Source organism: Apteryx mantelli, chromosome 7, assembly GCF_036417845.1.
Source record: "Apteryx mantelli isolate bAptMan1 chromosome 7, bAptMan1.hap1, whole genome shotgun sequence".
NCBI lineage: Eukaryota > Metazoa > Chordata > Aves > Apterygiformes > Apterygidae > Apteryx > Apteryx mantelli.
Genome location: NC_089984.1, coordinates 3,213,010 through 3,239,914, shown reverse-complemented (window position 1 = coordinate 3,239,914; position 26,905 = coordinate 3,213,010). Strand labels below are relative to the sequence as shown.

The following is a 26,905-nucleotide window of genomic DNA, read 5'->3' as shown; positions in this document are numbered from 1 at the left end:
GTCTTTCACTTTCATCTTCTGACTCTCACATCCCCAGATTGTGGTCTTCTCCACTGTAGTTGCTGCTTCTCCATTTTTCTCAAGTATACTTCTTTGTCTTTCATGCAGTCAGGTAGTTAAAGGAAGGACCTGTAATGAACAGCGAGGATTTTCTTGTGTGCTTATTTTGTATATCTGTGTATATGTGGTTGGGCTTTGGCACAGGCTGCTGTCTTGTCCGTAGCCTTTAGTCCTGCCAGCAGTGAGACTGTGGTTATAATCGGAAAGGCGTCCAGCTGGCAGCAGTTAAGATCTGAGTTGCTTTAAACTTGCTACCATAATTCCTGCTCACAGGTTACAAGAATTTTGGAGGGGGGGAGGGGGAGTTCAAGTTTCATTTGGAGATCTAATTGTATTACAGTTCTAATTGTATTACAAATGCTTTTCAAATGCTAAATGAGGGAAACGCTTATCACCCAAAGTTGTGTGTCAGTGGGATCTCTAATGTAGGCATACATGTGTTTTATGTAATGAGATGGGAGTATTTAAGTCTATTTTGTACAGCAATGTCTGGGGCTCTGCATTTGCCCCATGTTGCGTACAGATCCCATATGAGGGCCTAAAGGGTGGTATGGCTGTGTTCTGTGCTCAGTTTCTATCCCTGGTATCAACAAAATTATTATTTTTTTATCCTTTATGGTATCCTAGTTGCTATTCTCTCAAACTTTAAAATTTGTAGGCTGTTTTGCCCATATGTGAATTTTTATGCTTTGAGGAGTTTCATCTCTTACCATTCCTTTGAACTGCTTGCTTCTTTAGAAGGAAGAAGGGAACTTTGTTGAAGAGCACAGTTGGATAAGATGCTTTGTGTTAACTGCTTTGCTTCCTAGCAGCTCAACTTCCAAAGTTCAAATGCTGACTAGCTTATAGCAGTCCTTTGCCCAGCATGGCTGATGGCTTTTCCAGGTGTGGTGACTACATCTTGGGCGTATGCACTCTATCTAATCTTTCTTCTTGAAGACTCAAGCACAAGTACTTTTTTTGTTGTGGCTTTTGGGGTATTTTTGAGTTCCATCTGCTAGCTCAACCTGTGCTGTATCACTTCTGATCCACAAAAATTGTCAGCGATGTGATCAGAGCTATAGAGACTGACTCTGGCCAGACTTTTTCATAGCAAAGGCTAGACTGGAGATAGCTCTGAAGTTCAGAGAAAGGAAAGCACAAAGCGCACGAGCAATCCTAGAGGATCGGCTTCTTTCCCCAGTGTATGAGTCTGGACAAAGCTGGATGCAATGCAAGTGTGGCTCCAGTTACGTGGAACAGTCATGAAAGTAGACTTCTAAAAGCTTGCATGTCTGAAAGTGTCAAGTAAGCCCTATACGGCCCCAAAGACTGCGGTCATAACATACTATATTAAGAAAAGATAACTTGGTACCAGTCCTGAAACTGTTGTTGGTATTTCAACCCTATGACAATTGTAGGTTATAACTGGGCCAGAAGACCTAGACATGTTTTGTCTATTGAAATGATTTCCAATCATTTTGTTCCAATTTAGAGTCCTATTGTTTTGAGGAAGAATTATTCTCTTTTTCCTTTCTGAACTGCATTTTCACTTGCATCATGTAGGGACACATCATCTTTCCTGCAGAGAGCAACTCAAAGATTGCAGAGTCCCTCCTGTTCCTGGCTTCTTTCCCCCTACCTTCCCAGCACCTGATTTAGGTATTTTCCTTAAAGCATGCCATTTTGGCTGTATTGGAGCCCTACTGATCTTTATACCTGGTTACTGAAGCTTGTACATGAGTAATACAGTGTGTTTTGCTTTGCTGTTAGCTAGCTACGGTGAGTCTCTTACGGGGTGGCAAGATAGACTTTGCAACTCTGGAGTCTTCAGCAGTGTGCCTGTTCCCAGAATCTGTGTGGAGGAAACATGCTGACTGGCCCGATTTTTTTCTTTTGTTTGCTTTTTTGTTTTGAGTTGACCTAATTTCAAGAACATATGCCACGTTGGAGAGAACAATATCACAATCGCTGTTTGATACAAGTGATATTCTTCATTATATTACTCAGTGATGCCTGTTAGTTACCTGTAGGGATCCATGTTGTCTTTGAGGTCTCTTGACATGTGGTTTGAGCTCAGAGTCAATTGGATGAAGGTCACAGCCATCTACTCTTTATGTGCTTTTGTGGGAGCATAACTCTGCTTGGGCAGCAGGAGTAACACTATTCTGTTAAAAATTATATTGTATTGCATTAATGTCTACATTGAGATCCACACTGACTAAAACATACTGATGGACCACAGTTATCATAGGGTAAGTAATTGTTTTCCGGTAGGATCACTGATATTTCATTGAGCTGCTTAATGCATCTGCAGCAAAATAGTTTGATTTCTGCCTGTAACTCGTAGCCATAGTTTTAAATCATAAGGGTGATGGGAATATGGGGAATTTTTTTTATGTTGATCTGTATGTTTCAAGGTGTGACAGATGTTAGAAGTGCCTAAGAGACTTGTCTTGAACTCTCATCTGATTTTTTTTCTTTTTAGATGTGCTGAAAGACATTATGACACCGCCAAATTTAACTGCAGAGGTATGTTTGCATTGTCTAGTGTGTGTTTTCATCTCTAAATTTCTCAATTTCTGAATGAAGGAATAAGTAAAGCTGCTACATAGTAATGTAGGAGAGTTGGGAGTGAGGAATGGTGTGAAATAACTTCTGATTCATTAGAGAAACTTGCGCTGTTCTTGATGCTTTCTAAAAAGTATGATCCTGGCAGTTAACTAGATCAAGGCCTAATAGGGTTATCAAATAAAAATCTACTGATTTCAAGAATTGTTGCAGAATGGGTTATATGGAGGTCTTTGTTTAATTTGATGGGCAAACTTATTGTAAAATTCAGCTGTGAAGTTTAGAGGAAAGCCCTTTTTTAATGAAGTAGTATCAGTTGGAATAAAGATGGACAACGCTGCTAAGCCACTGTCACTGTTCATATAAGTTTTTTGAAGATCTGGAACAAGTCTTCAGTTGCTTTAAAAAAAAAAAAAATTCCCTCTTTGAGAGAAGTTGGTTCTTGGACACTTTGCAAAGCTACCAGAACCTGTGGGGAAACCTTTAGGGCCTCCTAGAAATTAGTCCTTTTGCATTGTCTGACCATCAAGTGGATGAGAGACTTTTGATCAGACCCTTGGTGAGTGGAGACTGAGGAACCTGTTTTGTCAGTATTAACTCCCCAGGTAATAAGTACAGACTTACCTTTATTCTTTGTGCAGAGGAACATCTCTGTGCATAGGAAGCTTGTAGTTCCTCTTCACATCGTGCTTTAAAATGGGTGGGTAGATAAGGAGTACTTGTGCGTACACTCTGGAGTAATTACAGGAGATGAATGAATTTTGGCCTTACCGGTTAATACTAGGTGATAGCAAGGGCTTGGCTTTTTTTTTTTTCTTTTTTCCCCCTCCTTTAAGTCCTTCTGGTTTTGAAGAGGTTGTTTAGAACATGACCAAAATGTAATTGGTTGCTTTAATGTCTGAATATAGAGGGGCTGAAATTTTCATTTTTGAAGTCATCTTTGCTCCTCATACGCTCTTATGATGTTGAATGGCAGTGTCCTGAAATCCTGCTCAATACACACAAGCCAGAAAAAAGTATTTTAAGATCTACTTGAGCAATTCTTTGTGTAAGAGGAGAAGAGGTGTAAATGAAAAGGACAAGCCTCTAACATCATGTCCACAATGTATGCTTGCTTTAATTTATGCTTTCTATTACGGAGGTGCTCAGATTCCTTCACTGTCAATTGCATCCCAAAATGCTGTTTCTTTGACAGAACCTTTCACAGTTCCTCTGTGTAAGACAACACAGTTGTAGGAAGCTACATATTTCGTTTTTCCTTTTCATCCCCAAATTAGTTACCTTAGATAACCAAATATGTGACTCAGAACTTCTCTTTCCTTAGCAGAAGAACAGTTGTACTTAAAATCTTCTGAAGTGAATTAATTTCCAGGGTACTTCTCATTTGTATGCTTAACATGAAACCCCATAGTAGTTCAGTATTCAACTGGAGATTCTTGCATCAAATTCAAAACCAGACACTGAAAGGTCTTCATTCTCTTTGGACAGTAGCTTTCTGACTAAGGCTTGTTTAGTTTCTGAAGTACTTCCATGCTGGAAATTGGCCTCTGCTTTGCTACAATTTTTTTTTTTTTCCCTTATGTGCTTTGAGATTTTTCTTGCTGTTTCTAGGTGCTTGGAGCGTGGAGTCAGAGCAGTTCCCCCTTGCTGTATGCTTCAGTGTTAGGAACCTTAATCCATGGAGTGCCTGTCTCCTCTAAGCTTAAGACTATGCAGCTTAACGTTTCCCAAGATTGCTTCCTGACTTTTAATCCTTCTGCATCATCGCAGGGGACCCGTTTTACAGGCTCATTTACTCTTTGCAGAAAGTCCTGCAAGGTTTGAGTTGGAGGGCATCTTCAACAAGCTATTGCTACTTGGAATTTTTCAGGCTGTTCTTCCAGGACTGCTTTGTGTCTCTTCTTCACAGCAACCTTGTTGGATGTAATTAAGGTAGAATCAAACTGGTAGAGACAAATTTGGAGCACCTCCTGAATGGTTTATTTTCTGAGCAGTTTCTAAGTAAAGTCCACCTTTCTCCACATCTATTGCAAAATGTGAAGTCTGTGTAACTTGACATGCAGTGATCTTTTTTGGGAGTCCTAGGATCTTCCATGTGGAAGAATTTATTAGTGTATATTCATATTCGTTAAGCTTTGATTCTTCTTTAACGAAGATTGTTCACTCTATCAGGCTTCCCTTTTTGGTCTCCTAGAAGATGAAGCGGACGGTCTGTACTGTGAGTGAATAAACTGTCCTTGCAGTTTCCTCCAGAAGGCTTCAGACTTCTGCTACAGTGATTTAGCAGTTCCATAACTTCATCTCTCACTTCTGCTCTTTTAAGTCCTTGGGGATTCATCAAAAGGAGCCTTGCGTGTATGACAAGAGAGTAGTACTTACAAAACAAATACAAACACTTGCCAAAAAATGAAATGTATTCATTTTTAGACCAGAAAAGGAAATGGTGTTTCTAGCTGAGAATATTTAAATGGACCAGACTTAAAAGTTCTGGATCTTATAAGATCCCAAGTCTGTCAGTCAAGAATTGGGGCGTGTACTTTGTGTAGTGCAATTCCCCTAAGCAGACCAGTATAACTTTATGTAATACTGTCAATCGGCATGGCATTAACTGGCACTTTATTTGATGTATCAGGCAGAGGTTTGTTTTTGGGTGCTTCTGTCTGCTTATTGCTTATTTTTTGCCTTTTTTGAATTTTTCTTTTATTTCTTGCGTACTAACTTGAAATTCTTTACATCTCTAGATGGAAACTGTGTGTGTGTGCGCATATATATAAAAGACAACTTCATTAGGTGGCTTGACATTTAAAATCCATAGGTGCTACAGGTGCTTTACATGAGATTCTTTTTCTGATTACCATTTTTTTAAATATGAAATTTACTGTTTCTTTTCAAAACTTCTTTGAGAAAATTTTGAGAGTTTGTCCCCATTGTAGAGCCAACTGCGCTCAGAATTTTTGCGGAGAAATTCCTGTTGTCTGATCAGTGAGTGAGGTCTAGCCCTGTTTTCTCTGAGCAAGTAGCTCAATTACTGCTAGAGTAATGTATTTGCACAAGGCTTTTCTTTGTGCCAATACACCCTTAAATTCCAAGAAACTCATGATGTAAGATTTGGAGCATATGCCACTCAGTACCACTGTGTAAAATAGTCTCTTCATGTAGCAGCATGCTTGCTTATTTATTACTAGAGAAATGTCTGTGATGCATTTAATATGCAGTGCGTTGCTGAATAACCATGGATTCAAAGCATTTACATATCTATATATAAGATGGGTTTTATTTAGAATGTTAATTTTTTGCATGCTTGTCAGAAAGTTGACCTGTCTAGTTGAGCTTGCTGAAATACTCTTCTGAGATTTTGATAAACTGTTTCTTCCCATTGCAGTTGCACAGTACCCTTTTGAAGACCATAACCCACCACAGCTAGAGCTTATCAAACCTTTTTGTGAAGATCTTGACCAATGGCTAAGTGAGGATGACAATCATGTTGCAGCAATCCACTGTAAAGCTGGAAAGGGACGAACTGGTGTAATGATATGTGCATATTTGTTACATCGAGGCAAGTTTTTAAAGGCTCAAGAAGCCCTAGATTTCTATGGGGAAGTAAGGACCAGAGACAAGAAGGTGAGTATTTCTGTTCTTCCATTCTCCTGCCTCTGTCGTTGTGCTTTTCGTAGTTGAGGTGAATTTGAATGGTCAAACCCGTTAAGAAATGCTTTCATGAGTTGTGATATATGGTTTGATTTAGCTTTAACATTATTGGATCAGTGCAGTTTTTCTAAACTGAAAAGCTTTCTTAAGCAGCAGTAGCAATTAGTCGCAATACTGAAATTGTGTGTGTTTTCCCATATTGTGTTCAAGAAGGTCTGGACAGTTTATGTAGCCAGAAATGCTGGTCTGCCTTTTAAAGGGCATTCTGCTTTGTTTTGCATCAAATGGGTGGTTGATGAGTGAACTTTCTCATTCAGCATTTTCAGCCCAAATAAGAGGATTGTTCTACTTTGTTTTGCCTGAATGGAGGAGCTGTTCAGATCCTCAGGTTCTCTAACTTCTGTGGTGTTGTTACAAGATGCTTAGTCATTTAGGTGCTTGTTACAGCTGAATATCCCTTCCAGAAGAGTATATCCAGTCTGTCATGGGATTCCCCTTTTCAGTAAAAGGGTAGTTAAGCCCATACATTGGCTGCCTCAGAGCCTGATTCCTGAGATGCTGCTGTTTAATTTCTTGTGCTTGCATCTCATGAGAAGAAATGGGAAGATCTCATTTCAGAGAAATGATGCTAATGGCTACAAGAACTTTCAATTAAGACCTTGTCGGTAGTAAGGACAGACTTAGCAGTAACTATAGGTTGAACCTTTTGGGCACAATTAAGCCTTGTTAATGGGAGCCAAACTTCCTTATTTCAAGTCCTCTCTGGATGTATTAAGGTGTCCCTTTCAAGGTCATTTCAGCAAGCTTCCCTGCTCATCTTCCATCAGTTCTTTGTATACGTTGTTATAGCAGCCTAGGGAGATCATCCCCAAGGACCAGTTTCAGCCTGTTCAGGTACAGAGCACTCTGAGTTCCTGTAATATTTGCATAAAGTATTAATTTCACAGTGTGTAGACCTCTAATAAGTAGAGTTTGGGGTTTGAAGGCTCTTGAGAGTAGAAGTATCATATAAGGAATTTTAGAATTTGGCTGTTGATTCATTAGGAGTAAATAAATTCTTAGTTTGCTCTCTTTATAGGATGGAGCTGTTCCGTACACTGCATAGAAGGTAATTATGGTGTGATATGGGAAAGGAGACAATGTCAAGGTTTCCCACCAAAACTTAGTGGGTTTTTGTGAGAGTGCATGATAGTGAATAGGCATGAGCTATGTGATGAATAAACAGTGTAGATTACTGCCACTGATAAAAATTAAAAAGCCTCTAAAAGGCTAGAAAAGATGTCACAAAAATCACGTAACAAATATGTGGTGAAGCATTCTGTGCCTCAGTTTCCCTTTTGTAAAGATGGTAGTATTTCTTTGCATGAGTGTTTTGAGGATATGGTCGGTTAGGTGTTCACTAATACCCCAGTGGTACCTCCGGCGTGTTTGGGGTAACGGAGGATTTAGTAAACGGGAATAGTGAGAGCCTTGTTTAGCTTCACTGTAAATACTGTCTGTAACCAGCAACTTTGTTTTGGTTTCAATGTCTCTTCTTTAAGAGTTGACTCTTCCATCTCCACTTAACCTGGTTAGTCTTTATTTGGACAATGGACAGTATGTGATTTATGCGATCTTAAAAGTAATATTTATAAACAGGTATTCCAGTGTAGATCCTGGAAGTTTTTTTTTCTTTCCTTTTGGCCCATATTTCAGTATTATATCTCAAGTGCTGCTCTCCGATTTGACTTTACCACACCTTTATATCACTGACTTCCTGAAAGCATAGTAAAGGAGGCACCCAGAGACAAGTAGATGCCTTTGTTGCTGGATCAAGATGGGCATGATTAAGGATAACTGGATTTAAGTAGATCCCAAAACTTTCTTTGTTTAAAGCAAGCTCAAGGTGCACAGCTTGTGAGTAGCTGCTCAGAATAGTGCGACTAAAGCGCCCATTCTGCTCCGTCGCTATTGCCATTAACGTGCGTAGCAAATTGATTCTCGGGAGGATTTAGTCCAGGCAGGCAGGAAGTGTGAGCCTAATTGCAAGGGGAAGTATGACTAATTGGTCAAGAGAACAACCTCGACTACTTCTATAGCAAGCACTTCTCAAATGCCTGATGGGAGAAGAGGCCTTTGCAACATCGAGTGAGAGTTGTTGTACGTTAGGCTTGACAGTTCCTGGATAGTTTTTTAATGTACGACTGTCTATGTCCTGAGGAAGGTAGTGGGGGAATAAGACATTCTCCAAACTGAGACTAGAAGTCTGTTTTTGACCAAAAAGTGATTTTTCCACCCCCCCCGACTGCCTCTTTTCAACTTCTGTAACTCTCTCAGAGGCAGGAGGAACCCTCAAAAAAACGATGCAAGTACTTTATCTTTTTCAGAAGAAGGGACTGGGAAAGATTAGAAGGTATTGGCTAAAATATTGCGAGTATCAGTCACCACCACATCAGTAGAATAGGACTTGTTTCTGTTTTCTCTTTGAATGGAGGGAGACAAACTGTTTTCTCAAATTTGGTATAGAATTGTAATTGTTCAGTCAGTTTTCAGAGCTGGGGGAAAGGTAAATCCAAAAAAAGTAAAACCCCAAAGTCTTCTAAAAAGTCACTCCTTCCACTGTTTGAAATTGCTAGCTATCACCCATTTTTTCCTTAAGATGGGCACTGTGAAATACTACTGTGATGACGAAGACTGGCAACATACCTTTCTATGGCTGGAGAAGGTCTTTATACCCACTGCTGCCTTGAATTGGTTTATGGTGGAGGGTTAGTCTTGGAAGGAGAAATGTGTCTTGTGGTCTGCTTCTCAAAGAAAGGTATCAGCTGGGAATAACCGTTCAAGTCCTTGAGTTGGAGATGATCCATTCGAGACCTTTGTGGTGCTGTATTTTAGAAATGGCCCCTAATAGTGGTGATAGCAGCAATTAACTGTAGCTGAACAGGAAATGAAAACCAATTATTTTCTGCAAGGAGGTCTCAAAATGGGTCAAAATCCAGTGTCTGGTGTGTCAGAGCTGATGGGTTTTGATCCCTGTTTGGTGGACATCCTCAGATGACGATCCCTGTTAAACCTGATGCCGTAAACTTAATCTGAGGCTGCAGCTTTAGCGTTGCTCTCACAGTTGGGCACTTCAACAATATGAATGTGGGAATGCTACTTCCAAAAATGTTTGTTGTTCATAATACCACTTGTACTGTTTTCCGGTTCTTTATACTTCCTTGAATAAAAGTCAGGATTCAATTGCACCTCTTGGAGTGCATTACCTTGTTATAAAAGGTCGTTGAAATCAGACCTTTGAAGAATGAAGAACTTTCTATTCCACTTTAGTGTGGCTGGCTGCTTGGGATTGCCATGTAAAGGCTCTGTCTCCTGGGAGTAAAAACTATATGGCTGGAGGGATAAAATTGCCCTTTTGGCTGTGCTTTGGAGATCATCTGTCCCTTTATGTAGCCACATAAGTGAATGTTTTCCCTTCATTCTGGTCCCAACCCTGGTTCCCTTGGTAAGGTTTGCTGGGGTTTATCTGTGTGGCACGTCCATTCTGGAATGGAGAAACTATGGGCAGAGAAGAGTGTTTTCTCTACCTGTATGACTATATACCTATATGGCTTTCTCTACCTATGTGGCTCTACCCATATGACTATCGTGGGTGGCAGCATTGGCTGATTGCTTGCTCTGAGGTTGAGATTGTCTCAGCTGTGAAAGTTAGACTCCAATAAAGAAAACTTTAAAGCTCCCTTAAGAAACAGGTCTGATAACTACTGAGATGACACCTGAACCAAAAAATGTCAGCATGGAGGGCTACTTAAGAAATTGGTTGTACAAGTCGTATAGGGAAAAGTCTTCTGTGTAATTTAGAAGCAGTTGAAGTGGTAAGGAGACGTGATTATCAGCATTTTTTTAATAAGTGCAAGAAGGTATCCAACTAAATTTTTTTTCCTCATATATCGAATTGATACTTACTGAATTAAAAGTGTTCTGGCCACTCGGGGCTTATGGCTGCTGTAAGGTGAAGCAGATATTAGAACAGAGTTTACAGAAATACTGTGTTCTAGATTTGCGACCAACATGTTTGTAGATTTATATATGAAAACCTTTCACTATCTCCAGTTTATTGCCATTTCACACTTTGTTTTAATGTAAAAGTATACCTACTGTCTCTGCAAATATATTGCACGAGCTGCTATAAACCATATAACGTATTTTCTAGGGGATAAAATGATTTTTTTCGACTTTGTCACTTTCTCCCAAAAATATTATCTATGAGAGCTTTAAAACTGTTCCTTCCCTTGAAGTTTAAATTGGTTTAAAATCAGTAATAAAAATGTTCTTTGGTTATATGTTCTCAAGGCAAGTGTTTACTTCAGAGTTGTAATTCAGTTGAAAAGCCCTTCATATAACAATTTGGCCTATCAGACTGCATGTTAATGCAACTTGCCACTCTGGATTTTTTTGTAAAATACTTCAGAAGTATATATATATAAATATATATATTATATATATATATATTTTAATATAAAATAGTGTATCACTTGGCTACAGTGATATTAGCAAACAGAACTGGAATCTTTTGATTTCAGATGTCGTAGAAACGTAATTCCGGCATCGGTGCTTTAATATTACAATATGTGCAAGGGGTCTGCTGCTAAAAATGCTGCTGGAGGGATTCTGACCCCCTTCCCTGGCCCTCCCCACCCCTCAAAAGCAGTATCATGATACCATCTTCTGCGTGACCCTCAAAGCCTCCGAGGTCTTTATATTTAAGACATGGAAGAGAGAAGCCTGCATTCCTTGCCTCGTCGCTTGTAAGATGGATGCAAGGAAATGCGCGCAAAAATAAATGAAAAATCGGCGTTCTGCTTGTTGCACCATCGGGACGTGGTTGGTAGTTGCCTGGTTTTACACGGTGCGTGTAAACCTTTTTAAATAAGGTGCCAAGCTACGTTCTGAGCTAGCGGGTGGAAGCTGTGTTAGTGACTGCTAATAAATGGTTTTGATTGCTGTTGAAGCTTGTTTTCCCCTTTGTTTAGGGAGTAACGATCCCCAGTCAGAGACGCTACGTGTATTACTATAGCTACCTGTTAAAGAATCACCTGGATTACAGACCAGTGGCGCTGCTGTTTCACAAGATGATGTTTGAAACAATTCCCATGTTCAGCGGCGGAACTTGCAGTAAGTACCGAACGCTGTTGGGCGCTCTGCTCGCTCTCACGGTGAAATGTTTTGGGCATCTGAACCTGCGTTTGGTTACGCCACCGCTTGCGCCTGGAGCGGCGCGTCGTTGCCCAATGCGAATAACTGCACATAGAGCAGAAAATCCTATTTAAACACTTCAGGTTCCCAAATCTGCTGGGTTGCTATGGTCTATCCCCTTGCATCCTTCCGGGGTAGTAGCTTGAGGCCTGTTTCACTACGGTTTTAAATGGGGAAATATTTAATGGTTTGAAGATAACGATGCCATATGTATTTTTGGATATTTGTTACTTACAAATGCAGTAACGACATTCTTCCCATGATGGTTCAAAAAAAAAAAAAGTCAGTTCCACTGGGTACATACATAATTACCTCTGGAATAAACTTCTCTTTAGATAGAGGCTTATAAAGTAGTACATACACATGTACATGATTAATTTGCTGATACAGCGTATTAGCAAGGAACAGCAAATTCCTCGAAACTCATTTATTAGCGCAAGTAAGTATTTGCCTCTGTCCTTCTGTGGACTGCATTACAAAGCAGTAACTGCCTAGCGCTGCGTGCTCATTTTCTATTATTGCGGAAAAATACTTTTTATGGTTTTGCTGTGGGCGCTGCTGCAGTGTGTAATTAATTCCGGTGCCTCCTGTGGCTTTGGTTAAAATTGCACTTTTTTTTTTTTTTGTGAGGCAGTACCTGAACATGTAACACACACACACAAGAAACAGTCGAGCACCTTGTCAGGCTAGCTGTATTTACAGGCGGAGGAAGGGAGGAGCCTCTGCCAAAAAACCTCTGCCCCCAGGGCAGAGGTGTGGAGGCTACAGATTTCTGCAGTTAACACTTATTTAATGTTTTGGATAAACTGTGATATACTTGCGAAATCGAGCTACATGCTGTATGAATTTAACTCGCATGAGCGTTGACTTGTGTGTCCGGACTGTGCTGTTAGCATGTTAGCTGTAGGATGTTAGGACAGGCAGATATTACAGCTTTTCACATGCTTATCAAATAACTACCAAGTGGCTCAGCACTTAAGCACTGTAACATTTGACATTTCTGTGGAATTTTCAGTGACTTTCCAAATGCAAAACCAATGGTCTCTTATAACCTGCAGTCGCCGCGCGTCGACTGCGTCGGCAGTAAATTTACCAACGCGACGTGTTTAAATCTTACTTCCTTGTCGCCTTCCTTCTGTTTTAAAGTCCCTGGCTGAGCAGTCGTGTCTCTCGGGCAAAGAGAAGGGATGACAGGGGTTCGCAGCTCCGAGGATTTGTGAGGGATACGTAACAGCTTTATAGAGCAGGCTGTTCAGCGGCGTGGTATGGGTATGCTAGGTATCGACTTCCACAGCTCTGCTGCGGTGGTTTTCTAAGCGGCTTTGCAGTCTAGCATAGAGTTCAGCGGGTGTCATCTAGACCTGAAAAATTAGGAGTAAATGCGGAAAGATTTCTTTTAATCGGTCGCTCGTTTGAAAAACCAACTGTAATATTTCTGGCTTTCGTGCTAGTTTCTGTTGGTAGTTTCCAAAAAAAATAAAAAAAAATCTGCTTAAGCTGCAACGAAAACCCTCACGACTTGAGCTGTTACGCCGGAAGATTTAATTCTGAAAGTTACACTGTGGCTGGCGCTTTTTTTTTTCTTTCCTCCTGGTGGTAGAGGTTTATAGGACAGGCTTATGGGCTGTGTCTGTGTAGTCTGTCAGTGTTGGTTTGTATATTAATGTTAAATTTTGTTCTTGTTTCGTTTGTGTAATGGTTCTGTTTGTGTAAGAGGAGAAATCGGGTTGTTCTGACGTGATCGCCCACTGCAATGCGAAGAAGAGAAGAAAGGGAGAACAAAACCCCTCAGTTATGTCCATAGCATAGAGATGAGAGGAATACGCAAGGAAAAGTCAAGAAGTGTTGCTTTATATAGTCATTTTCTTAATATAGCTGTATTAAAAAGATGCAGCAACTTTTTAGGAATCTGGTGGTAGGCTGAGAGTATTGTTACAAAGCACAGCTATCTGTGATGTTGTTTCCAGTAACATTAAGTGAAGTTTTTCTTGATGCATTGCAGTGCTTAATGCTTAATATATCTTTTTTTAACCTTTTAAAATATTGTAGCTGATGGTTATGATTCTGAAACTAATATTATGTTTTTGACAGTTTAAGAAACTTCTTGTGAAGTGACGCTCTGTTTTGCCATGCAGATCCTCAGTTTGTGGTGTACCAACTAAAGGTAAAGATATTCACCTCCCCTTCAGGACCCTCAAGACGTGAAGACAAGTATATGTACTTTGAATTCCCTCAACCTTTGCCGGTATGCGGTGATATCAAAGTGGAATTCTTCCACAAACAGAACAAGATGTTGAAAAAGGTTGGTTTTCTCACTCTTCTCAAAAGTACTGTAAAGCCAGCCCTGATGCAGGACTGGGATGTTGGTTATTTGTTCGGTGATGTGTGATCGCAGTATTTAATTCTTTGATGCCTAGTTTTCCCAAGTAGGCAATTTGCCACAAAATGAAAGCTGGATATTTTGAGATTCAGTGAGTTTAAGTATAAATGTTGGATAAAAATTATACTAGATATGTACTGCAGTAGTTAGGGTAGTAGTGAGTAATCTAATTGAGGAAGAAACATTCTCATCCTAAAAATAGACTTGCATACTGAGCAAGTTAACTCCAGATGTTTTCTTCACTACATTTTCTTAAAGTTTTAGCAGGCACATAAGATCTTGATGTCTGTGTGCTGTTGGCTGATTTCTATCCATCTGTCAAATTTGGTTGAATCTTGGAGATAATTGAGTTCCTACGCACTTTGTGAAAATGTCTTTGCACTCTATTCAGCCATCTCCTGGGTTCGTATTGTAGCATTTCCCCCAGCTGGAATGCCTTGACAGGCAGTTAGAGAATCTGCTCAGAAGTGAGACTTCTATCAGTGTCCTGGTTGTGGGGGAAGAAATGAATCTGGAACTTACTTTGGCATCGGAGTCAATCAGTTCTTGAAGATGAGTGCCTCATCGTTGGGTTTCATTAATTCTGGTGCTTGTGAAGCTAGTTCACACCTACCTAAATGAAGGCTGAGGATGAAGCCATGTTGACTTACATGTTACCTTTGTATTTCTCACTTAATTCTGATCATTACAAATAGTTGTTCACTACTTAATGGATGTTATAAAACTTATTCATTGAGCAAGTCTTCTGCACAGGCAAACCATAAAAATAACAAAACACTGTAATGGATTAGGAGACAGAAACCTAAGTGTCTGAGAAGGTCATACAATCTGTTATAACCATGCGTGCAGGTTGTACCTGCTAGATGTGTGTCTATATATATGTACCCACTCTTTGGTTTGTGAGCCTGTTCAGTTACAAAATTGTTGACTAGTTTAATGATAAATTTTCAGAGGCTGAAAATGTACTCTTCCATTGCGTGCATTTGTCATGTGCTGGTGCTTGTGAAAGTTGAACAGTTTCTCAGTGGGAATATTTTCTTCTTCTGCCTGTTAAATCAGATGTCTTAGTTGATCAATACAGCTATGCAATACACAGAACTGTAAAACAGCATTTTTAAAATAGGAATTCTAGTTTAAGTCGACAGTAAAGTCGTTTAAATTTAGAACTTCCATGCACGTGAGTCAGTTTTGAGAAATGACTTTTACAAGAGCATCCAGATAAGTACTGTGGGCTAGACATGAGGGATGTAGGGAGGAGATGAAACAAAACCCAAACATCTGAGACAAGGTCCTGTTTTATCCTGTCTCTGTCCTATCTTAACTGGATATTTTGTCATTTCTTTACTGTCTTCAGTAATACACGGTTTATGAACAGACTTCATAGGAAATTTTCTGCTGCCCTTCCTCCCAGTGAGCTCTGAGTGTCAATACAGATTTCTGATGCTGGATCTCAGCCCTTTAACACCAGCAATGAACTCCTGTATTTGTTTTACCTCTGTGGAGAGCATTGAGTTCCAGGGCTAGCACAAACTCTTTGTCACAAATCCTCTTTGTCACTACGTATGTTTTTTGCAGTATATATTCTGTCTTTAAGAATGCTTCAAAAAATTTGTGTAGAATTGTCTGTGGAAAGCATGTAAATGTGCTGAAGTTTCATTTCATAGTGTTGTATTAGCCAAGGTTTTGTTCCTTAAGGAACCTAATTTTACTCGCTGAGGTTCTTTATCCCTTTTTTCCTAGTTTTTTTCAAGTACCCTAATTATTTTGGTCTGTGGATTTCAGATCTTGTGGAGATGCTCCTTTTCTCAGTCTTTTTGGACAGCTGGGGCTAGGAAATGCTGAGATGGTGGAAGCTGTGCTTTGCACAACTGCAAGCTTTTCTGAGAGATAAAAACTTTCCCTTCTCCAGACAGAAAAATACTGTCTTCTGTGAGGCTAGGAGAAGCCACCTAGATAATCTGCTTCAAAAATCTGTTGGATCAAATTCCTAATTGCCTTCAACCTTGCCAAAAGTAGGTAGGTATATGGTGTTACACAAGTCTAGTAAGAATATTTCTGGGAGCACTGGTGTCAATGCAAACACGCAAATTCTAGGGCGTTTGGGACTGGGTCTGTGGTCCTGTCAGGTGTAAGCATCTTAGTTGTTAATTTTATGAGCCCACTACCGAGTTGTTAATGTTGAGAATTAGTGAAATACTCTATCTCTGAAAACTTGCTTTGGCACCAGAGATACTTCTTCCACACCATCTTTTTGACAACCTGTTAAATAAAGGGACTTGAGATGAGAAAAGGGCAAAGGGTGAATATTTGTGGCAGAAAACCTGTCCTGGCATAAATTTGAACACATTTATCTGTACAGGTGTTTCACATCTGTGATGCCCCCTCTGACTCACATAGCGAACTCTGTTTCTTTTCTAGATAACCTCACTCTGCACTATCTTTAATCAGAACCCACAGAGAGTGCCTTCCACCGTGGAGGTTTCTCACATCTTAAAGATGATCACCTCTCTGGGGTGACCATCTAAGCTATGAGGAGTAGCTTAGTAGGAGTAACAGTATTTTTTCTGAGATTCTGGCTTATTCACACGTTTATGGAAGCTGGAACTACATGTCTGTTGCCTGTTGCTGATTCTTGCTCTTCCAAAGTTTTCTCTTAGCAGATCTATAGGTAGCTGAACAAGCTTTCTTGCACGTATGTTGAGGCCTCACATATCTACTACTCAGCATTTTAACTTTCTATAAGAAATCTAATTAAGAAAATAACATTGAACTGTAATTTTTGATCCCTTCTGGGCATCAGGCTGGAGAAAGGCTATATCTTATCTCCAGAGATAAAGGTAACTTCCTTGTCCTCTTGCTGGGTCTTTTCTGGTGTTTGATACCACTGAACTCAGCTGAAGCATTCTGGATTGGCTCACCTTCTGTATTCACTTTCAGACTCTTTAGTCCTTTAAACAACAGTAGCATTGCCTGCAGAGCTCTCTAGTACGGAGGATCCTCTTCAGCTTTGACGAAGCTTTTCTTGGATAAAATTAGTTTGGATGAAACAAACTTGAATGGCCAAGTGACTTTGACACTGCAATGCTAGGTGCTTATTGTAAAATTTAAAGCAGTCAAGTGTCCTGTTTTATTTAGTAGCAGAACTTTAAGCAAATTCAGTGGCTGGTGAGAGCTGACTTCCATCAAGGGATGATTAGTGCTGGTGAGCAGATGTTGGTAAGGGGCTGATAATTTGTGCCACATGGCAGCAGCTGGTAAGTCCACAGCTTTTGGTCTTCTCTTGTCTAATAAATTTGTTCGCTGTATTCTTGGGCCTTCTGAGCAAGCACATCCTTCAGTGTGATGTAGCTGCTTCCTTTCACTCTGTGTGCTTGCTCAAATGAGAACAAAATGGCTTGAGAATCAGGTACAGTTACTAGTTTCGTGTCAAATTTCTGATGGATAGAATGTGATAATTTGATGTGGGTTTTGCATCCATGTACCTATCTTGAAGCCTTTTTCTTCTGGTTATTGATGTTGACAAGATAATCTTAAAAGATTTCAGAGTATCCTGAAGTCACTTGCCTCAGCAAGAGTCTGTTTAATAATAATAATGCAGGGGGGATCCTACCTGTGGAGCCTTAGGGTAGAGGAGACCTTTTTCAGGAGGGTTACAGTGCTGAGCCCTCCCAGTATTGATATGAAAGAAACACTGTTGTGGGTTTTCTGTAATAGTCATTGCTGTTTTATACCCAGAATCTAGTATAGGCAGTGCTGACAGCATTGCTGACAGCTGGGTATACCATTTTGTCTCTGAGTCTGTATAGATGAGAAGAGAAATTATGCTATATAGGGAAATGGTACTTTGGGTGATTGCTGCTTAGCAAATATTGAACTTACTCTGAAAATGACAGAAGACCTTAACTTGTTGAGCTAAAAATGGTACAATAAGTTCCATTAGCTGTAGTGACGGGAAGGCTGTAAGGCTGGCCTGGAACAGGTTGAAACTTGATCTCCATCTTCTGATTACTGGATAGCATGACGAAAACCCTTAGATGTTGCTCCAAAGTGATTGAGTGCCTGTAGGTTTCTCTGCAAAATTAAACTCTCGGAAGCACGTGGGAACTCCTAACTGATGGCTTAACTGATCTTGGTTTTGGATCTCAGGCTGAAGTCAGAGGCAGGTATCAGCTCTGGAGTGAAGGGTTTTTGTTTTGTTTTGTTTTGTCAGTCTGAGAACTGAAAAACTGTACAAGGTAGGGATAAGTATTATATGTCAGAACAATACAATTAAATCAGCTTTTGTTTCAGGTGTCTGATACTGCAGTGTAGATCGTATGATATAGATTTGGTTATGAAAAGAAATATATCTGTGATTTTTAAGGCAGATTACTGTGTAACCGGAAGTGAAGCAAAACATTCAAAAAAAGAAAAAAGCCACCAGCTAATACTAATTCTCAGAAGCTGATTCATTAAGTAGCGTTGCTGTGAGTACTTGGTCCAATACTCTGGTCTTCAGTAGTTTTCCATGTAAAAACTAAGTACAATTCTTGCCTTGGTTTTTAAAATTCCTCTGATTGGCCCGTACTAGAGCTTTCTTCATCGTCTCCTATGGAATATCTTGGAGCCTGCCATTTTTGCTGAAGCTTGGTAAAGCTGATTGAATTCTCACTTGGAAGAATGGGCTTTGTTTTTCAGTGGAAGCAGTGACACAGTTACCAGCTTTAAGAGCTAATTCCAAAAACGTGACTAAGTCTTCTCTCAGTTTTTGTGACCATGCCATGTTCCAGTACCCAAGAACGTAATTTTTTAGCCTAATTAAGTTAGCATAGCTGAAAAGGAAGAAAAATAACTCGATGCTTTAGAAAGCTGGAAGGTGATAAGAGCATAAGTGGCCAGCTTAGCTGAGGTGTATTGTTTGGCTCCAAGGCCTGGAGAGCTCTGCAAATTTATCCCAAGGGAAACAGGTTAAAAGATGTCTGGTGAGAAGTTCATCATTTTTCTTGTCTTCTCTAGACAATATTGGTAAAGCTGAGTCCATGCAGTTTCAGTTCAGGTTGGCCCTTAAGTGCCAAGTAAATCCTTCCTTGTTCTGCTCCACCTGACCAAGCTTAAGCTGAGGCATGACAACACCATGCTTTCTGCCTCCACTGGCACTGGTTTGCATCCAGTGACCTTGTTTGCTTTGGCACTGTTTTCCTGCAAAGCTGTTTCAGCACTATTGATATAAGCCATTTTGCAGTTTTTTCCATCAATCATCTGCTGCAGCGTGTTCATCAGCTTCATCCTCTCTTCTGCTGACATCGCTGGAGGCATCATTTGTGGTACTAAGGACTAGCACCAAAGTGCATTGCTACTTTTGCAATTTGGTACTGAAGAAGATGCAAGACTTCAGTAGTACCATCACCATAGGTACAAGAGGTGGGATCTGAAATTCAGTTTCTTCTCTGAATCCTTGCTGGAATGATGGCCTCTCCACCAGTGGTGAGGCTACAGGTGATATGTCTGCCTGCTTACAGAACTGTTGAGTGCTGGAAACACCAATCTCAGGCTTCCCTTCTCTCCCTGTTTATCACAGATTGCACCTGGAAACCATGTTGTTCCTGTTCTGTAGCTGAAGGGTTGATGTCCTTCATTGTTTCTCTGTTTTGACCTGAGCATCTCTTCTGTCTTGAGCAGGAGGAGTCACCTCATCTCTTCTGAGAACTGTATGTCTTTAGGGGCTCCATCTCCTGGGCGTAGGAGAACCTTGGAGACTCCTTCATGGGGATTTTGCCTACTTGCACTTTCTTCATCAGGCAAGAGTTTAAAGTCATACCTGGCAGACAGGCTGGTGACTTGTTGGAGCTGGAGTGTTACAGAAGAGTAAATCCTCTTGCCCAGGACATTCAGGCTCTACCTCCAAATCCCAAGGATGTGCATTTTTAGATTGTTTCTGGGGCAGTGTTAGTGAAGAAGAGAGTGCTAGGTGTATGAGCAGGTTGTTCCTGACAAGTCTGGTGATTCCTGTAGATATGATGACTTGAAGGGACTTGGTGGCAGTGGCAAACATCTGTTAGCATTCCAAGACAACTGCATTTACAGCATGTTCTGGTAAACTAACTGTTGATTCACAAAGGTACTGATGAGGCCTGTGTTGGAGTGGGTAACTGCTTGACTACCGTAAGTATTTCTGACAGATATTTAACTTCCTTCTTTTCCCTTGGACTTTTTTAAAGGTTGCTCTCCCTTTAGTGTTTATAGAAGTACACGCCAGCTGGAATCTATTTTGTATGCTTTCATAAAATACTGAAAATGGGACTACTAAACTTTGGGGGAGAAGACATATAGAAGTTGTTTCATCAGACACTTTTGAATTCCCTATATGTCTGTGTGCTTACAGACTTCTATTAATTTGTGAGGAAAAGAATGCAACTTAAGCAATAGTCCTTCTCTTTGCTTCCCTCCTCTTTCCTTCGCCCCGACGCCCCAGGAAAATGTTGTGATGTTTTGCTGGTGCAAAATTGCCTCCAAGAGGGAGGGATCCTAATGTGATATGCATTAGAACCACTTCGGTGCTATCTCTGATATTCTCAATTGCCAGCAGAGGTTTATAGCTAGGAAGATTGGATAGGTCGTGGGTTTTCCAATAAGAAAGTTGGAATTAGATCTGACTGGCTTGTAAGCGCAGTACCTAAATTAGCTTGGATGGAGTTTGGTCCACATTCTGTTCCTGTATAACATCAAGGGATGTTAAATTCTGGTATGTACTAGCTTTGTGTCATCCTCTCCCTGCCAGCTTTAGGGAAAATGTAGAGATACTGACTATTGTGGGAAGACGGACTATTTGCATTTTGGATCTTTTGCCATAAAACTCAAATGGCTCAAACCAGAAACCTTTATTTGTAAAGAGGAAGTAAATATAGCTGTGAGTTTCGGATACAGAAGGTTCAATGTGCTAGTCAAGACCCAACCTATTAATAGTAGTTGATCTTGGAAACATCTACGCTTGACTGACAAGTGTGGCAAATGATAGAGAAGTATTACAAGAACCTTTAGTACATACTATGCAGCTATTTACCTGAGAGCTTACAGGTGAAGTTCCTGAGCATCTAATCTTCAGCCATTGCCTAGCCAACAGCAAAACATTTATTGCTCCTGGTTCAGCAGCACATACGAAGACAGCCACCCACAACAGTATTCAACAGTGGTTCTTGTGGTCATGAAGGATGTGATGTACGGGCTGGTATCAGCTAGCACTCCACTGACTTCTTAAAAACATGTATTTTGCCTTTTTGTGTGTGGCTGCATGTGGCAGTATTATATTAGATAAGCTAACTTGTACCTTTCCAGATAGCTATTGACTGTCTCTTGTCAAGTTCCGCTTAAGGAGAATATTCTTAAACCGCCAATGCCAGTATCCTTAAGCTTCTAATTAATTGTGTGTGGAAGAACAACAGACAATTTCAGAGTCTGACTTTCTCTTAATTGTCAGCAAGCATCTGACCATTAGAAATTGCTGCTGTAGACCAAGGAGTCCACTAAGATAGCAGATCTGTGTTTTGGGTTGTTTGCTCAATACTATTTCTATATCAAAATAAAAAAGCATCCTTTTATACAGGAAGCCAAGGAGAAAGATGTTCTCTAAATGTTACTCATCCAAGCTCGTTTGTGAAGTTGTCTATTAGGTTTGGCTACTGCTTGGAAGATACATGCAAGAAAAATCTCTTTATGCCTTGTAATTACTATTTAACACTTGTTTGATTTACTGTCATCTGCTTTTTTGTAGGTCTGATTGTTTTAAAAGCACCTTTTAATAAGGAGTGACTTCTGAAAGATTAATGGGTTAAAATTTAGTCTGATCAATGCAGAGTTGTGTGTATTGTCTTGGAGAATTGGTGAAAATGTCTTTGCATGCAATGTAACCAGTGATGTACTGTTGTCCAAAAACGTTTCATTTGATATTGCTGATTTGTTTTTCACCAAATGATATATTGGTCAAATTAATATGCCATTAGTGAATACTAAAGCAACCTTGTTCTTTGTGTTTTTTCCTTCCCCAGGACAAAATGTTTCACTTTTGGGTAAATACATTCTTCATAGGACTGGATGAAAATTCAGACAAAGTAGAAAATGGAAGTCTAGTTGCAGATCAGGAACTTGATGGTATTTTCAGTACAGAGCGCTCAGATAATGATAAGGAATATTTAATCCTTACATTAACAAAAAATGATCTAGACAAAGCAAATAAAGACAAAGCCAACAGATATTTCTCTCCAAACTTCAAGGTCAGTATATATTATGTGTAAACCAAGCTGAAAAGCTGCATGCAGTTGTCTGACTTGTCTGTCTTGCCTTGTGGAGGAACCATTTGAAACTGCTGTATATGGAGAAACTGAATTCACATGAGTTTTCCACCATTTAGCAAAGGTTCTACCTCTTGAAGTTTATTTGCTTTTCAGGCAGTCAGTACATGGTATTGGAGTGCTTATGTTAAGACGGTGGAAAGCTGGGAGTAGAGGCTTTGTTTTTTTCCATGGAGTGTCTTAATCAAAGTCGTTAGAGACCAGTGGCAGGAAACCCAGAGACCTGGGTAGCGGTCTCTATACCAGCAGTCCTATACCAGCTGCATTGCCTTTCAGGAAGCTTTGCCATTCGCCCCGTGGGCTTTACACAGTAATTCCTCAGCTGATTTGAAGAGGTACCTGCTTTAAAGGACTGCCCAGTGCTAGCCTCCTATAACCTCTGGGTTTAGCTTTGAGGAGTGTGAGCCCTTGCCAGTGCTGCTTCAAAAAAAAGTAAAAACCAAGAAGGAATTTTGGGTTGTTCATAAAATATCATTTGTCCACAGCAGCGCTGCAGGTTTTCCATATTCTTTCCTTTGAAGGTAATGGTCATAATTACCTGAACACACATGCTATAACTCAGAGTACAAATGGTTGATGCAAATATGCAAAAAATCTTTCGGCTGGGCCTAGAAAAACTGCCATTTTGCAATTTGTTCTTTATTTTGCGGGGAGTGGAGGAGAGGGGCGGCTACCCTTTGAAGAGCACCTCCTTTCCTGAGTAGAGAGAGGAGCACTTGAGTGATTCAGTGTAGCAAAAGGAGCTGTGCTGTTCAAAATTGCATTGTTACCTCTGCTCAGTTAATGTTGAGGTTCCCTTTTTAAATGTTGTTTTTTCCTTTCCTAGGTGAAGCTATTTTTCACAAAAACAGTAGAAGAGCCATCAAATCCAGAGGCTAGCAGTTCAACTTCTGTAACACCAGATGTTAGTGACAATGAACCTGATCATTATAGATACTCTGACACCACTGACTCTGATCCAGAGAATGAACCTTTTGATGAAGATCAGCATACACAGATTACAAAAGTCTGAATATTTTTTCTATCGGAGATAAAAAAAAAAAAAACAAAAACAAAAACAACACACACATACGAAGAGTGACAAACTTGAATAAACTGAAAAAAGGACCTTTTTAAATGGCAATAGGACATAGTGTCAGATTACCAATTATAGGAACAATTCTCTCCTGACCAATCTTGTTTTGCCCTATAAATATACAGGGTTTGACACTTGTCCAGTTGGAGAAAAAAAAAAAAGGTTACGTAGCTCTGATATGTATATACCTTTTTGTGTCAAAAGGACATTAAAACTTCAATTAGGAACTATAAAGATGGCACTTTCCCATTTTATTCCAGTTTTATAAAAGTGGAGACAGACCTAATGTGTATACGTAGGAATTTTTCCTTTTGTGTTCTGTCACCAAACAAAGTTTCAAAAAAATACAAATATACAGGTTCACATCCTGCCCCTTTTTTTGCACTTAATGTGGCAACAGAAAAGTCTGCAGTTGGCTCAGAGAAGTTTCTAGAAGGTTTTACTACATTCTAATGCATGTATTTTGGATGGGGGATGGAAAGTAATGCTCAGAAAGGAATATAGTCTGCTGGAGCTTGGCCTCTGTACCATGTCCAGCTCTTTACATGCACCTTTCTTTAGCATGCTACCGTAATTCATCCTGGACAATTGAAGAGTTGGCCGCTGTCACTGCTTGTTGTTTGTGCATTTTATTTTTTTTAAGTGTAATGGTGCTAGAAAAGGCAGCTAGAGGGAGTGATTCTGTATAGGGGTACAGGAATGAACCTTCGCAACATCCTAAAGACCCACAAATGAAGGGATAAAAATTATTGGGGTCACAGAAAAAAAACCCACAAACACAGCAACAATGACTTAACCATACAAATGTGGAGGCTATCAACTAAAATACGGGCTTTAAACAAATTGTTACAAAATTTGACAATGATTTATTAATTGTTTTTTCCGAATTGTAATGGCTGCTCCATCTCCTGTGTAATCAAGGCCAGTGCTAAAAGTCAGATGCTATTAGTACATACATCAGTCAACATCTTACATTTATATTATTAGTTTTTCAATCATATTCCTGCTGTGAATACTTCATGTGCTGCCTTGCAAGCTTTTTCTCATTAATATAAAAATATTTTGTAATGGTGCACAGGAAACTTCAATTGGAGATTCTCCAGGTTAGTGTTTATTTTGAAGATTTATGATGCATTTATTCAATCAAACCTCTGTCAGCCGTTCCACCCCTTTGACCTTACACATTCTATTACAATGAGTTTTGCAGTTTTGCACACTTTTTTAAAAATGTCATTAACTGTTAGGGAATTTTACTTGAATACTCAGTACCTACAATGTTTTAAAAAGAGACATCACACATGGTGTAGAGGAAACCAGTGTTGCAGTAAGTTCTCAACACTGCACAGAAACGAGGATGTGTACTTTTTAAAACCAGAACTTGTCCCAAATATATTGTTTGCTATTAAAAAAAAAACAAATTAAATTTCTAAAATGGCAATATTGTATCATTTGTTCCTAGGGATATAGCCAGGAGTAGGGATTTGAGATTCACTTTCAGTATATAATTGACATGCCCAGACTGCAGATGACTTAACAGAGTACAACTACTGTTGTATATAAATGTGAAGTAGCTGACAAAATTGTTTGCTCTGAAGAACACCACGAATAGCTGTCCCCAAATTTACACTTCTTTAGGATGTAAACCCCCCCATTTAATTAACTTATTGGTGCTGACATCAAAGTTCATTAGCTGTGTTCTCACCTAGATAACAACTGCGTATGGAATCAATAAGAGCCCTGTACAACAGCATTAATGGTAAGATTTTGAATAAGACAAGGCAGGATTTCCATTAACTACTCTTGGTAAATAAAGGTATAAAGTGCTTTTTTGGGGTATCTGTTGGTCAGTTTTGCTCACGAAATTCATGACTCTAACTTCTAACCAAGCTGGTAAATATTTTCTGACTTGTAGGTTTAATTAGACTTTAATATCTTTAATATCGGATCAAGATCGCTGGTTCCAGCACTCATTATTCCCATTGTTATTGCCGAGCAGGAGGTGGTTGGTTACCTTGAGACGTGACACTTAACTCGTACCCTTTGAATCATGTTTCACCCTGTCTGTTTTTAACAGTTGAAAGTTGTTGGCTAATAAACAAAAATGTTCATGCTTTAAAAATCCTTGGATATTGACACTGTTCTGTGTCCCGCTTTTGGACTCATGATAAGAAAATTTGATTGGAGAGGTTCCAGTATGTAACACTGAGGGCCGGATTGGAAATAATGACGTGATGGGCTTTTGCACTGTTATTTTTCCTTTGGAATGTGAAGGTTGGAATGAGGGTTTTGATTTTGAATGTTTCGATGTTTTTGAGAAGCCTTGCTTACATTTTATGGTGTAGTCATTGGAAATGGAAAAATGGCATTATATATATATATATATTATATATATAAATATATATTATACATACTCTCCTATACTTTATTTCAGTTACCACCCCCATAGAAGTTGACAAGAATTACTATGACTGAAAGGTTTTTGAGTCCTTATTAAAACTTTATTTATGACAGTATTCATAATTAGCTTGAACTGCATTCTGTAGGTAATCTCTCCTTGAGTTTCTGGACTGTATGCTTAAACTTTTGGATGTGCAACAGCTTACATGTCTGAAACTACTTGAAGGCATCACTTCTGTAAGAGCTTACTGTTCAGGCCCTGAAGCATCCCTAGTCATTGGTAGCCCCACTCAAAATATTTGCCACAGCTATTAAAGGGCAATTGTATAAATAGCATCCGGATTCCTTCCTGTGGCACACATTGTAAACTGAAGTGGAGTTTACATGCAGCATCGAATGTTTCAGCTTTCAAAAAAAAATAAAATAAAAAAAAAATAGGATGCTAGTGTGCAAGTTCCATGTTTAGTCATAGCAAATGTGTGCAATATGTTAACGATGCCTGTGGTTGCCACGAAGTGCCTCGTTTACCTTTTAAATACTGTTAGAAAGTGTCATGCATGCAGATGGATGGGGTGGAACTGTGCACTAAAAGGGGCTCCAACTGCAGCGTTCGGCAGAGCTGCCTTTCTCTGCCAGTTCAAATTTTCAGTCTGTTTTCATATAGCATATATATATATAGATACTAAAAGGAAAAAAAAAAAAAATCAGTCTGTTAAGCAGCCTTACTCTGATTCAGCCTCTTCAAATACTATTGTGCTGTGCAACAGTGGCTCTGTGTGTAATGCTATGCACTGAGGATACACAAAAACCAAGTATGACATGTACAGGATAATGCCTCATACAAATCAGATGTCCGTTTGTTATTGTGTTTAACAACCCTTTATCTCTTAGTGTTAAAACTCCACTTAAAACTGATTAAAGTCTCATTCTTGTCACTGTGTGGGTGTTTTATTGAAGTATTTTTGAGCATAAAGTGGTCAGATGCTGATCTTGCTTTTCGGCAATGCAATTTTGAGCATGACGGTTAGAGCAAAGGACGCTTCTCTGGAAGGAGCTCCTTGTATGTAACAAGCATATTTTAAGAGAACTGTGGTTTAAAACCCTTTTATATTCAGAAGCTTTAAACAAATGTAGGCATTAGAAGTGCAGATTGTGTGCAGTGACTTCTGAAAAGTTTTTTTTTTTTTTTTTTTAACTGTGACAGCACTCTGATTTCCTGGGGAACTAAATTATTTT

General features: G+C 39.5%; 1 protein-coding gene across 1 annotated transcript in view; it reads left to right on the top strand.

Moving 5' to 3' along the window:
• Window positions 1–26,604, top strand: part of PTEN (phosphatase and tensin homolog) — a 48,521-nt gene extending 21,917 nt beyond the window's left edge. The window contains exons 4-9 of the mRNA XM_013955762.2: window positions 2,528–2,571; window positions 5,993–6,231; window positions 11,271–11,412; window positions 13,629–13,795; window positions 21,895–22,119; window positions 23,024–26,604. Coding sequence (XP_013811216.1) covers window positions 2,528–2,571; window positions 5,993–6,231; window positions 11,271–11,412; window positions 13,629–13,795; window positions 21,895–22,119; window positions 23,024–23,209 — 1,003 coding nt within the window. The 3' untranslated portion in view covers window positions 23,210–26,604. The remainder of the gene's footprint in view (window positions 1–2,527; window positions 2,572–5,992; window positions 6,232–11,270; window positions 11,413–13,628; window positions 13,796–21,894; window positions 22,120–23,023) is intronic.
• Window positions 26,605–26,905: the final 301 nt, after the last annotated feature.